We start from the raw sequence: 13,628 nt of genomic DNA, 5'->3' as shown, positions 1-13,628 counted from the left end.
GGGAAACTACCCCACTCGCCGTTGCTATCGCGTTGTTTTTAAAATGCCTGCAGTCAAATTATGTTAACAAACTCAAAATAATGAGACAGTTTCTCAGTGTTTTTAATTATTATCTCAATATTTTTACTTAGGATTTTAAGATAGTTAGAAATATTCTTAATATTTGGACTCAAAGTTATTATTTTTTTGAGAGACTAAGTACAAATATTGAGATAATAATTCAAAATATTGAGAAACTTTCTTAATATTTTGACTTAGTATCTCAAAATAATAACATTTTTCTAAAAATAATGACATATTATCACAAAGTCATTATTTTGAGATGCCCAGTCAAAATATTGAGAAAGCAATTCTCAGTATTTTGATTTATTATCTCAATATGTTTACTTAGGATTTTAAGATAGTTAGAAATATTCTTAATATTTGGACTCAAAGTTATTATTTTTTTGAGAGACTAAGTACAAATATTGAGATAATAATTCAAAATATTGAGAAACTTTCTTAATATTTTGACTTAGTATCTCAAAATAATGAGTTAGTATCACAAAGTCTTGTTTACATTGCCAAAGCAAGTGTAAAATATAAGTATATACGTATTAGTAAGGGGGGAAATAATAATGAAAAGTAGACTAGAGGTCATTTAAATCGTTAAAAATCTGAGATTAGAGAATTAGTCAAAGTAAATGTTCATTCTCAAATAGCCTACAGATGCTTTAGGATCCTGGGAATCAACAATCTTCTCGTTTCAGCTTTAATGAAGCCGTATTATCTGTCCTTACTGTCTCTGTTGAGCTCACTTCTCAGGATAATAGCTGACTTATCTCTTGTTACTCATTGACAAACATGTAATTCCACTTATTCCTCTGCAGGAGTGGTTATTGGTTGTGTGGTAAAACTGTGCTGGGATCGGCGTTAAATAACATCTGAGTAACGTTTTGCCACCAGATGTAATAGGTCAGTACAGTAGTTAGATGGTGGTTGTTTTTTAATAAACTCCCTCCTTACTGCCCCTCTGTAGACTGTCCACACAGAGGGAGATACTCACTTAATTCTACTGCTGAAGCTCAACATAAAAGCTCATCAAATACAGGTTGCAGCTACGGTTTTAACCTATATTTTGGCAAATTACTGCCATTAAAAGTACGCCGAATTAACTATTAGCACTTCCTGTTCGTAGTGTGTCCGTGGGTGTGCAGAGAACTGTCACTGAGTTACTTCAATACGCAATAAAACTTAAAAACCTGACGATTCTCAATGAAGTTCTGAAGCGTCTTTTCTTCCAGGGTTTTAGACGCGTGGAAATCTTATACTAAATTATAAATGTAGGTGCAGTGTGACCTTTGACCTCTGGTTGAAAGTCCATACAATCACCAACAAGGGGGGGAAGTCATTGTCACGCAAGACAAAAGGTCCCATTAAGTTCTGGAGCTTTTGATTGCATCACATGATCTTCCTCGGCTTCTCCTCCATGGCAACAAAATCCACGACAACTGGACCAAACTCCGTCTGCCGAGGAGGACACGGACACACACACACACACACACACACACACACACACACACACACACACACACACACACACGTTGTTTATGTGCCTTTAAAGAGATGCTGCAGCCAGCAGGGGGCGCCCAAAACAAACAAATCATCAGGGCGAAGTCATTTATTCATTTATTTTAAGTATTTAAATACAATTCTGGATGTTTTTCTGTCTTAATATGTCCAATTTGAAGTAAATAGTGCAAATATTATATCATTAAACTTGAGATAAGGGTTTAATCTAAATCTATCTTGCTCATTAAATCATGATTTTATGATCACGACTGAGGCAATGGTGGAAGAACTATTCAACTGTAACTAAAGTAGCAACAAATTAATGTTTAATTTTAAAGAAAAATACAGAAGATATTGTGAATTCTGAGGTACATTTATCTTATAAAATACATAATTAATGATTAAATCATTGGATTAATTGCAGCTATTGATTAAGGGGTACTTGAGTTCATCAGACTGGGCTTTGGAGGTACAAAAAAGGTTGGGAACCCCTGATTTAAATAACTGTTTGAGGTCCAATGAGGTTAAATGCTTCAATATTTCACAAAAAAGCAAAATAAATTAGAGAAAAGTCCAAAAGATGAAATATTTTTTCATATTTAATCATCTCACGACCCCCAAAATACAAAATATATTATGACTTTGAACTGAAGTGTGAGACATGGTTTAATTAAAATATCTGCTATTAATTAATATAACAAATCCCAAATAATATCTCTCTGAATGTGTTAATATAAAATAAAAATAAAAATCACTAAATGAAAAGTAATAGATTACAGGATGACATTCCAGTCAAATGGCAAAACAAAAGCAAAGGCTTGAGTGTCCCACTGTTCCTGAACCCGTCCTAGTGAAACTCTGAGGTGTGTGTGTGAGTGGGATAACTTTCCACTGTGTCACTACAGTCGCCTCACCTGAATGACACACACACACACACACACACACACACACACACACACACACACACACACACACACACACACACCCTCCTGAGGACGGTGGGTGGAGTTTCCTCGTGGCTTTAACTGGTGCGTAATGCGCCGCCGTGGTGTCATTACGCACACGGAGCTCTCCAAGAGCGTAACAGGAGCGCCAGGAGAATTACTGTCAGAAGAAAGTCAGAGATTTATTTTGAAGCTTTCTCTCTGAAGGAAAAACTACTCTGGGTTCTTTGTTGATTTTAGGATGACCGGTGTGTGGAGTTACCGGGTGAGTCACTGCGTAAAAATGTCATTTTACTCGCATTTTGAAGTGTTTGAAAGATTATTGGGGTTAATATTGACTTTAACTAGCTATAAATCCTGCTTTTTATGTCACAGTGCGAACATACATTGAACAATATAATGCAATATAGTAAGAAAATACAGCTGCATATATAAGTTTGTGTGGGAAAATGTTTTTTCTTCTTATGGAAAATGTACAGATTTATTTTTGTAATATATAAAAAGTAGAAATACGTGGTGTGTCCTATTGAAACATGTGTGTCAATATATTAGACCTATATGAAAATTGAATTTCTAATTTAAATAAACAAAATAAGTCACCATAATATTCCATATTTTTTACCTCTCAGCCTGAAAAGGTAAAACTATTCACTATTTTACAGGATAAAAGTCCTAAAAAAACATAATTTCATGTCACTTTTGCAGTTTTTATACAGCTAACTATGAATTTTTGAGGATTTTAAGGCAAGCTTTTTGTGTGATAAACCAGTAGATCAACTAACTAATAACTAAATAATAAATAAAATCTAAAAACAACACAAACACTGTGTCAAAGAACAGAAATATCACAATAACATATAACACCTGTAACACATAGCTACCTTATTTGGTTTAATTTATGACCCATAACTTAACAAAAAATGTTTAAAAAAACCACAAACACTGGGTCAAAGTCACACATTGTCTTGGCTTTTAATGACCCGGGTCTGTGTCTGCACTGTATTGATCCAAAAACACTACAACTGAATCAAAATGGTCCAAAAATTTAGGTTTTTCAGACAAATCAAAAAGATAAAAGTGGTTTAATTCTTGACCCAACAGAGATGCTATAATTTGGGTGAATAAAAACCCAAACTGGGCCTAATTTTACCTCCAAGGTTGTGAATGAAGTTGTCAACAATTCAACTATTCTCTCTTGGCATCTTAATTTTTCCTATTTGGCAACAAGGAACCTTTTTCTTTCTTCTTTCTTCTCCTGAAGTCTTTCATCAGAGCGCTGTTAGAGAGGAATGTAGTCAGTGGTTTCGGCTCCGGTAGCCTGTTTTGCAGATACCTGTTCCAGGTTAACTGGTCCATCAGGTGTCTCTCTGCTGTGATGCTGAGCTGTTAAAAACCTTTAGAGCAGGAAAAAAGTTTACTCTTCTATTCTGAGGTATTTTATGGTACATTTATCTGACAATTTATCTTCGCATAAAGAAACAATCAGTGTAATCAGGGCTTATAATACATAGTTAGTGATTAAACCGGGGCTTTCCAACTTCAGGCTTGAGTTTCTGTCTCTTTGTCACGTTTTAGATGTATTTAAGTTGTTGTAGTTTAACAAAAGAGACGTTTTTCCTTTAAAGTTTCATTTAAATTATTCCCAACTAGGGTTACTTGTATCCCAGGGCTGTTTCCTGATGGTACAGGGAGAGAAATAATTCAATTAAACGCTCTACGATAATCAATTTGACCCACATGAGCACCCTAGAGCATCAGTGAGAAGATTGGCTATTTCTATGTAGTTATTCTTAAATGTACATTGTGTATTTTTCTGATTATATTTGGGATAAACCCCTTCGTTAACTGCTGCTATACATAAAAAGGTACTTGAGTTCATTCAGATACTTATATCAATAACCTAATCTCTGTGTCCCCAGGCCGCCGTTGAAAAGAAGATTAGATGATTCTTCAGAGCGAGACCGGATGTGATTTTTCGTCCTAGTGCCGCCCAGGAACGTCCGGACCCTCTGTGAGATGCCCACCTGACCTCTGACCCCTCGCACCATGGACCTCCGTCTGCAGGCCAACCCGCAGCTCCACTACGGGATCAACGGGGCCGCCGGCCGAAACTCCAGGCAGCACGTAGGTTTTTAAAAACCCTAGAAAATAAGGTTCATTTAAATAGGCTTAAGTCATGTAATGCCAGCTTTAGATATTTCGATGCTTTACTAATGTGCCACAATAATGTAAAGCGTTTGAGTTCAAATATCCTAATTTGGGGACAAATATCCAACCAAATATTACTAAATCTGATTGTTTGAGATTAAATCGGTGTATTTCTACCACCCTTTAAAGTCTCCATGCCCCCCTCTGGGAATATTTCTCTAGATCCGCCCTGTTCACAGTACATTTAAGTGTATAAATTAAAATATAGCAGCTTTTAAGAATTCAATTAAAGTCAAATTAAGGACCCCCTTAGTAACGGTTGTAACTCCCTGAACCGCCAAGTTTCTACAGTAGCCCAGAACGGACAAAAACAAACACTAGCTCTAGATACGGGGCGTTAGATCCTACACTCTTTAATTAGTGAGCTTTAGATTGCTGATTGGCTCGTTTCATATTTACACAATTTTTTACCGACTCCTGCAAGTTTCTTCTAGATAATTAATAACCAATGAGAATAAATACGTAAATAAAGCTGATTTAATGGCCAATCACTGGACTCTTGCTATAATATCTGCTTATATAAAGGGGACACAGGTTTGTATAATGACCCATAATGTGTTCAGTCTACCGGGGGCATAGAGTAGTCTTGTTCTATTGTCCTCCCAAACACAGCAAACATACACTCTGCCGTATCAGATGAACAGCTGATTATTCAAACTGTACTTCACCCCGACTGAAGCTCTGTGCTGTGTTTACACAATGTGCGCAGTCATCGCAAGGCGCTGAGAAATTTACACCTGCTTAACAACTTAATCCCTTCAACATGCCTTGGGGATGGCATTCATTATCACCCCACAACAAACACCAGGCAAACCGGTTGAGCTGCAGTTTTCTAGGTCCTGAGCTGCTTCACAACAATGGACATAATTCACAGCAGCTGAAACCAGCAGATCCGTGTTTATCTCGTATTGGTTTCAGTTGGGTGTTGCTGCAGGTATCTCATATATATATATATATATGTGTGTGTGTGTGTGTAAAGCAAAACAAGGCTCTCAGTAACCTTGTTGTGGCACTTTTTTCAGTACACTGGTGTCAGCAACAAACCCTGTTTGCCGTGTCAACCGCGAGCTGAAGGTCATCTCCTTGAAATAGCTCAAATGAGCAGCTTCCTTCGGACCCGGTGGTTCTGTAATTGTAGTAAAACACGGGCCTGTGATCAAAACACCTCATTGTCTAACAAATCTGTTGTCCAAGTGCTATAACTGTAGTAAACTAGCTATTTTACGCTGTAATTCACCTCTCAAGTACTTTTATTCGCTCTCTTTCTGTGAGTTACATAAGAAGATTGACCAAACTTAGCTTAGCTTAGCATAAAGAATGCATTTACCAGCACCTCTAAAACGCATTAATTTACACATAATTTCTCTCATTTAACTCTCAGCAAGAAAGCAAATATGTATAATTCCCAAAATGTCAAACTAAGTAAGTACGTAAAAAATTGTAGTCAGGATGTTGTTAGCTTAGCTTAGCATAAAGACTGGAAGCAGGGGGAAACAGCTAGCCTGGCTTTGTTTTAAGTTCTGAAATCCACCTGCTAGCACAGAAAGCTTACTCATGAACAGATCTTGTTTATTTAACCCGTACACAAACATATGTCAAAACCACAAATTGCAGTTTGTTTGCCATGAAATATTTCCAGCGGGTTCCTCCTCAAACCACAACCTGTGTTTGTGTACAGATTAAACAAACATTGTGTTTTCATTCATTTTCAAGACATACGACAAATCTGAGACCCATAAAAAGTAGAACAAAGGAAGGTTTCTGTAGAGTTTTAATCCAAATACCTGTCGGGTATTAATATGCTAACTGGATAACAATCTTAATTTGATGAGTTTAGTTACCAATACGAGTTTAAAAACTAATTACATCAAGTTTTTGTCACAAGGTTGTTTGATTTTAGTTACAAAAAGGAAACAGGAAACATTTTAATTCAGTAGTTGGTACCTTTCGTTGCAAATATGCAAGAAAAACAGCCTTTTTTTGGCTTGACGATGATGTATTATTTATTATATATTTAATAACTTTAAACCAAGGTCCTCTAAAGTAGATTTTTAGAGCTTAAATCTGCTTGAAAGCTCCAGAAAAAGCTCAAGAATGTGAAACTTAGATAAGTTTAAAGATGTATTTTTAAATAATGCAGTTTTTGAAGTGCTCTGCTACTTAAATAACTACTTAAAACTGCTCATTTTCAAGGTCCATTACACACTGTTACAGGGCATTACCTATTCCCTGCAGCCATGTGGTTTGGCTTAAATAGGGTGGACTCGATCTTTATCAGGACTGAAAAAAGACCTCAAAGCCGAGCAGCAAAATCAATAGTCGCCGAGCGCCGTTATCGGATAGCCCATTGTGTCATTTTTCAGTGGCTGCACTGTGTGGAGGAGGACAGGTAGCCGTGGAGGTGAAGCACAGATGGGGATCGGTGAAGGAGGGAGGGGCGGTCGTCCGACTGAAGAGAGGGGGCATTTGAGCTAAATATAGGGTGGGAAAGAAGTTTTGGAGGGTTGGGATGCAGGAACAAACAGTCCTGTGTTCCCTGCATACACATGGCTACTGTATGGGAAAAGTCTTGCAACATGGAGTTCAGCGATGAAGAGAAAAGTAAAGACGGATCTGGTGCTTTTATGCTGCTGTATCAGAGTGTGTGCTAACAGTTCATGGGTTGTTTGCATCGCCTGAGATAGCTTTACGTTTTAGTTAGTCAACATCTTAAAAGCCTTTTTCTGTTGTAACAGTAAAAGTGAAAAATACTGAAAATATGAACGTAAAATCATGAGATGACATTTTCTGCCAAACTCGTGGCGCTAACATTTAAAATAAATAAATAATACATTTAAATAAATAATAATAAAATAAAGTGAACATTCACATACATATATATACATTTAAAGTTCACATTGTTCTACAGAAAAATCCAGTTTCGGAGAACAAATTAAATCCTACAAAAACTATTTTTTATTTAATATATTTGACTTAAAGTCCCCAGTTTAGAAATCCAAAATTCCTCCCCATCCTCTGTAAATATTAAGAGTAAAACTATTTAAAAAAATATGTTTTATATAATTGGTATACGATGATTCATACATATTCCGACCTGTATATTTAGAAACTAGAAACAACCTCAGACACCAACTTGTATGCACTGTCAAAGTTAGAATAAAAATACTGAAATCACCCGTCTAACCAGTTTCCTACTGTGTCTTGACCTCGATAGGAAGATGATCTGCGGTTTCTGAGCCAGGAGGAGCAGGAGTGCATCCAGTTCTTCGAGGAGACTATCGACTCATTGGAGGAGAGTCTAGAGGAAAATGACCCAAGACTAGAGCAGAGAATCAGCAGAAGTCTTGTCGAAGGGGTCAACGGACCCCCGACCTCGAGTCCCAACCCTGGTGTAACTGTGCCCTCCTTCTTGGCCGGACCTCCCAGTCCGAAAGACCAGGATATTATAGATCTGGTTCGCCCAGAACCGGACTTGGTGCAGACCAAAGAGCGGAACTTCAGCCCCACCAATCCAGGTAGCGTACAACTGTTGGTTCTTATTTGCTTAGTTTACTAACTTACTTACTGCGTTATTACTTTTATAACCCCCAGGTTGCTAAAAAAAACCCAAATCCCTCTCCCAGAAATATAGAAGATAGACTAAAGTGTCTGCAATGGTAACTTCCGCCCTCGAGGGGACTGAAGTTTGAAGTCTTTCCCAGTTTTTCACTTTGCAATTTGTTCCTCCCAGATTTTCAGAGTATGGTGCCAACTCCTGAAAGCCACTTTGAGATAAAGCCAAGGCGAGATCAGACAGACAGCTTGCCTTCAGAGTACAACCCTCCCCTACCAAGTGGCAGCTATGGGCCAACAGACAGCCACTCCTCCTACCACCCTCCAGGCTGTATCCCCACCCCGGTCCTGATTGCCCAGAAGATAGCCGAGAACCAGGCTGGTGGAACCTCCAACTTCCTGCCCTCGTCACACCTCCGCCCCTCCAGCTTGGACTCCGAAAAGCCTCTGAGCTACAGCACAGATGGTCCGATAGTTAAATACGGTCCTCCTACCTCTGCCAAGCCTAACCGCTACCCCTCTAACATCAATGTGATCCTCGGCAACAAGGAGCACCAGAACCAGTCGCTGGCGAATGTGAACCTCCACGAAAGACGGGCGCAGATGCTGGCAAATCTATCAGGGTCACACCCTCTGCTGCAGGAAGAGCCTCAGCCGTCAATGGAACAGAAGGCTCGAAATGTTCCCACACGGAGCATTTCTTTCAAGGACCCGTCACCAGACAAATCCAGGATGGAGGCCCTGTCTAAGCTGGGCTTAAACAGGAATCGAGCCATGTCCGGGGGTTTGTCGCTCCTCGTCACCCCTAACAGCACCTCTCTGGATCCGTCCACAGGTGCAGAAACAAGTGCCAAACCTCTCGAGGCCAGTGTTCCCCCAACAACAAAAACCAATACTAAATTGCCTGAAGCCATTGTTAGATCACCATCTCAGATTTACGAAGACAGAAAAGCTGAGATTCTACGGACAGACTCTCTCAGGAGCAATGAAGATAGAAACCGCCAACTGAGCCCCTCGCCTCCAGCAGTCACACAGGGCAGCTTCTATCCACCTCCTCCTTTGGATACCAAGACATCCATTCCACCTGCACCTGAGGTCACCTCACTGGAATTTAACAGCTACGGAGGGAAATCTATCGTGGTCAACCCGTCTGTTTCCTCTAAGAGTGAACCTCCAACCTCTCAAACTAGCCATGAACCCAAAATCCTTCCACCTGTGCTGGCTAACCCCAGTGAGTTCAACCCCTATGGAGGAAAGACCAAAGTCATGACCCCGGCTGCCGTGACCAGGAGCGACCTTCCCGACATCCTCAGCTCCCACATCGACAAGAGTCAAACCTTCCCCGCCAAGTCAGAGCCACTACCTACTGAGCTGAATAGTTACGGAGGCAAGAGCCGGACCATCAACCCCTCCACCGGGTTAAATCGCCCTTCAAGGAGTTTAAAACCTCCAGCCCCAACCCCAGCCCAAAAACCTCCTCGGCACTCCTATCACGGTGCCGTCACTTCCCAGAAAGCAGCGTTGCGAGCCTTGTCCCCTGAACACAAGCGAAGACCTGGCTCCATGTTTCGTCCTCAAGGCATCACGGTGCAGTTTTCTGGACGGGGGGCGATGGACGAGTCACGTAGGGACGCGCTGAGGAAACTGGGGCTGCTAAAAGACTCTTGATGAATTCATTCTTCAGTCTCCACCTGTCGAACCCGAATCTCTGCTGTGTACCTGCTGGTGGAGGTGGTATGCTAGAAGCTTCCCCATTTATGTCTGAGCATGAAGGTGTGGTTGCATAGAGACCTACTTTTACAGATGGGAATGGAGCTAGATCCTACAATGGACCCGCACAGCCAGTTCTCGTTTCCTCGCCATAAAAAAAGACGGATAGAAGAATGACACAGTGCAGCAGCTACTGTTTCAGTGACAAAAGTCTTGACAGATAAACTGCTTTATCTTGTCTCTGATCCAGGACATTGAATACCTCCGCACAAGATATTTTGGAACAAACCGATGCCATAAAAAAGGAGCATCCGCTTCCTGTGGGAATCATATAACATTGGTCTCCGGTTTGCCACAAATGAGGCTCATTGTGAAACTTTAAAAACATCTTAATGAAAAAGTCTGGAGATATTCTATATTTATATATAAGACCAAAACTACCAATGTGTTAGTCCGCCTCTCAATACTTTATGACTTCGCTACCTTGGCACTGTAGTTTTTTTATCAAACATTACTCATACAGGAGGAAATAATGTGTTTGTTGGGGACTATTTTCAGCGGTGGATCAATACACATTCGATACTTTCGGTGGTTTTGTGTCAAAAATTACGTTGGATTATCAACCAGGGCAAAGCGGGCGACTGTCCCTGCATCCCAGACCCCCTATAGGGTCCCCAAAAGGTACGTTATGTGCCAGTTAATTTTATTTAGACTTCTAAGACAAAAAAAAAATCGACTATTATTATTTAAATATTTAAATAAATATGTGCTTAAAATTGCCACAAACTAACTGACAAACTGTAAATAAATAATTAAATTACAGAGTAGTTTTATCTAAATCAACAACCTCTCATCACATACTCGGAAAAAGAAAGAATTTAAGTTATATTATTTGTTTTTACAGTGTAATTTTTCCTTCCAGCAACTGTCCGCAAAGTGAAATTAATGTTCATACACAGGCTGTGAAGTCTTTATCAGCCCTGTAACATGGGAACCTTTTGTGTTTTCACTGGTTTGTGTACCGACTTTTGGGCATTTTAATCAGCGGTGAGAGTGTGTGTGTGTGTGTGTGTGTGTGTGTGTTTTCTGTCAGCACTTTTGTTTAAAGAACTTTTCTCTGGAGGAATTTTATTACTTCTGAAATAACCATAACTATATTGTAAAGAACAAAAGCCGTGCATATAAAGTATATACAGAAGATCAAAGAAACAAGACATGAAAAGTCAAACTCGATGCCTGTTTTCTAATCGTTTTGAATATCGCCACTGATTCGGATGACCTGGAATATCAAGAGGTGCACGAGTTGAAAGTGAAAAGAGCCTGGGGTTTTTCTTGAAAGATGCAAAGCTGAGCTGAGCTGGAGGATATTTTTACTCCACGGACAAACCTCCCACACCAAACCACAGACTGTGGAATGGGTTTTTGAGGGCAGGACTTTTACTTTTTTACTACGCAGAGGGAATACTTTTAAAACTGCTCTTTAGGGATGGGCGAGCACATGGCATTGTACAAAACACAAGCACTAAAACCCACAGAGTCTAGAAATACATCCTGGGTTTACTTATGTGTTTTTTATTCCTTTTTGTTTTCTCGAGCTGTTGTCGATAACTTTGCAAGTGTGTTATTTAACTGTTGTAGCAGCATGTATGTGTGTATGTATGTATGTATGTGTGTGTGAGTAAGTTTACTGTGTTTTATCCAGACTCCGGCCTCTGTAGCTCACCTACAGTAACTTTTGAAGTATATTTTGTTTCACATAGAAGTACCCAGAGTTGTACTTTGGGGTCCTGTGTGAATATTTTTGTGAATTTTTGTTTACAGACTCCGGTTTCTCTGTAGTTCAGCTACAGTCATTTTTGAAGTATCTAATGGTGCATGCATTCAGTTTATAACTACATTCTGTATAACACAGCCGACTTTATAAGGAAATGTTTTTGCAAGCTGTAAACGTCTGCACAGAACAGGGTTTAAAAAGTGCCTCCATGTGTGGTAAATGGGAATCTTAGTGGCCATGGTGAAAGTTGCTGCTACGGTACAACTGTCCACTTTGTATACTGTATGTACTCTGCTTAATATATCTACTGTTGAGTTTTTTTTTTTTTTTTTGTCAATCATTAAACAGAATAACATTCACCTCCTTTCTAATTGTTTTTCTTTGATTAACTCTGGAATGTAAAGAATGAACAGGTGCCGTTCAATGATTGATCGGCCACCTCGGTGCAGTGGTTCACCTGAGTGGAAACTTACAGGATGAGGCGGCTTAAAGGGAGCTGCAGCTGGTTAACTGTGGGAAAACAGCTAGCCTGCCTCTGTCCAAACTCACCCACCAGCACCTCTATAACGCAGTTTTACAGGCGTTTATGTGGCTATTTGTTGGCCATTTCCTGGAGTCTCAAGGACATACATATCTAGTACAGTATTAGCATTACATTTGAGTAATGGTGGGGATAGGTTTCAAGTTTTGCAAATAGATACAGCCCATACATACATTGTTACAGGATTTACTTGCCATAATCATTCCTGCTGTTCATACTGGACCCTTCCTGATGCGCTTCCAGTGTAAACCAGTCTTTATTTGAAGACAATATGAGCCTTCAGTAGTCCAAATTAGTCAAATTAAATGGATTTTGTCCCACATTGCTTACGTTAAAAGTGCATTAAAGCAAATCTTTAAAGCAGCTATAAGAAACTTTCATTTTGTGTTGATTCTGGCGGCCCCTGGGGACAAAAGAGGTTGCGTCTCCACCACCATTTCCACTGATGTAGAGGGAAATGCGACTGAATCCAACCCGTCGGCAAGCATTTAAAGTATAGAAAACAGCCAATTTTCTCGTTGATGGTCTTGTTTTTGTTTATGTAGGTCATTCAGAGGCATCAGAGACTGTTTCATAACCAGTTTAAAACTCCTTGTTGTACGTTTATTGTCCAGTATGAACACGAGGGATGATTTCAGCAAGAAAGACGATTTTTAGACATTCAATCGAAGATATAACGTGTTATCTAGTGGGCTCATTATCCGTTACCTCTTCCACTCTACTCGGTCTTTCAGATACTGATGTCATACTAGGATGTCGTGAAGGAAATACTGCATACAGGGGTCCATAAACAGTGTTGGAAGTGCATAAATTGGGAATAAACTGGAAAGCTGAGAGACATAGTTGCATAAATCAGTGCACCACACTCCAAAAAGTCTGGACACGCCCCTGTTTCATACAGAGCCAGGCTACCTGTTTCCTGGTTTCCAGTCTTAATGCTACGCTAAGCTAACAGACATGAGAGTGGTGTCAATCTCAATCAAACTCTCTGCCAGAAAGAATAAACATAATCTCCAAAATGTCTAATTTAACTATTGCCTGAACAGAAACCCTGTGTTATAAACTGGGTGAAGGTTAGGAAGAAAGCTCCTTTAAATGTTCAACCCAGCAGGAACCAAAAGTCTTTCTCAGCTCTCGTGTTTTTAATAACGAGGTTTTAGAACATTTTTTTTATGTTTTTCTGACCTTCCACATATTTCACATTGGACCACTTGTGTGTTGCACACCAGCAACACAGAAGCAAACTGTCTGGACTGCAGACGGTTACATAAGACTTCAACACAGACGCTTTCTTTCCTGAAGAGCGCTGCTCGATATGTGTGTGTGTGTGTGTGTGTGTGTAAAGGCA

General features: G+C 39.7%; 1 protein-coding gene across 1 annotated transcript; it reads left to right on the top strand.

Moving 5' to 3' along the window:
* The first annotated feature begins 2,584 nt into the window (after nucleotides 1-2,584).
* LOC127358577 (proline and serine-rich protein 2) lies at nucleotides 2,585-12,098 on the top strand. The gene is made up of 4 exons (XM_051391740.1): nucleotides 2,585-2,760; nucleotides 4,415-4,619; nucleotides 7,918-8,218; nucleotides 8,434-12,098. The coding sequence occupies exons 2-4, from the start codon at nucleotides 4,542-4,544 to the stop codon at nucleotides 9,921-9,923; spliced, it is 1,869 nt and encodes a 622-aa protein (XP_051247700.1). The 5' UTR covers nucleotides 2,585-2,760; nucleotides 4,415-4,541; the 3' UTR covers nucleotides 9,924-12,098.
* The last annotated feature ends 1,530 nt before the right edge of the window (nucleotides 12,099-13,628 follow it).

Source organism: Dicentrarchus labrax, unplaced genomic scaffold, assembly GCF_905237075.1.
Source record: "Dicentrarchus labrax unplaced genomic scaffold, dlabrax2021, whole genome shotgun sequence".
In the NCBI taxonomy this organism is placed as follows: domain Eukaryota; kingdom Metazoa; phylum Chordata; class Actinopteri; family Moronidae; genus Dicentrarchus; species Dicentrarchus labrax.
Note: the sequence above shows the minus strand (reverse complement) of the source record. Positions and strands in the feature narration are given on the sequence as shown.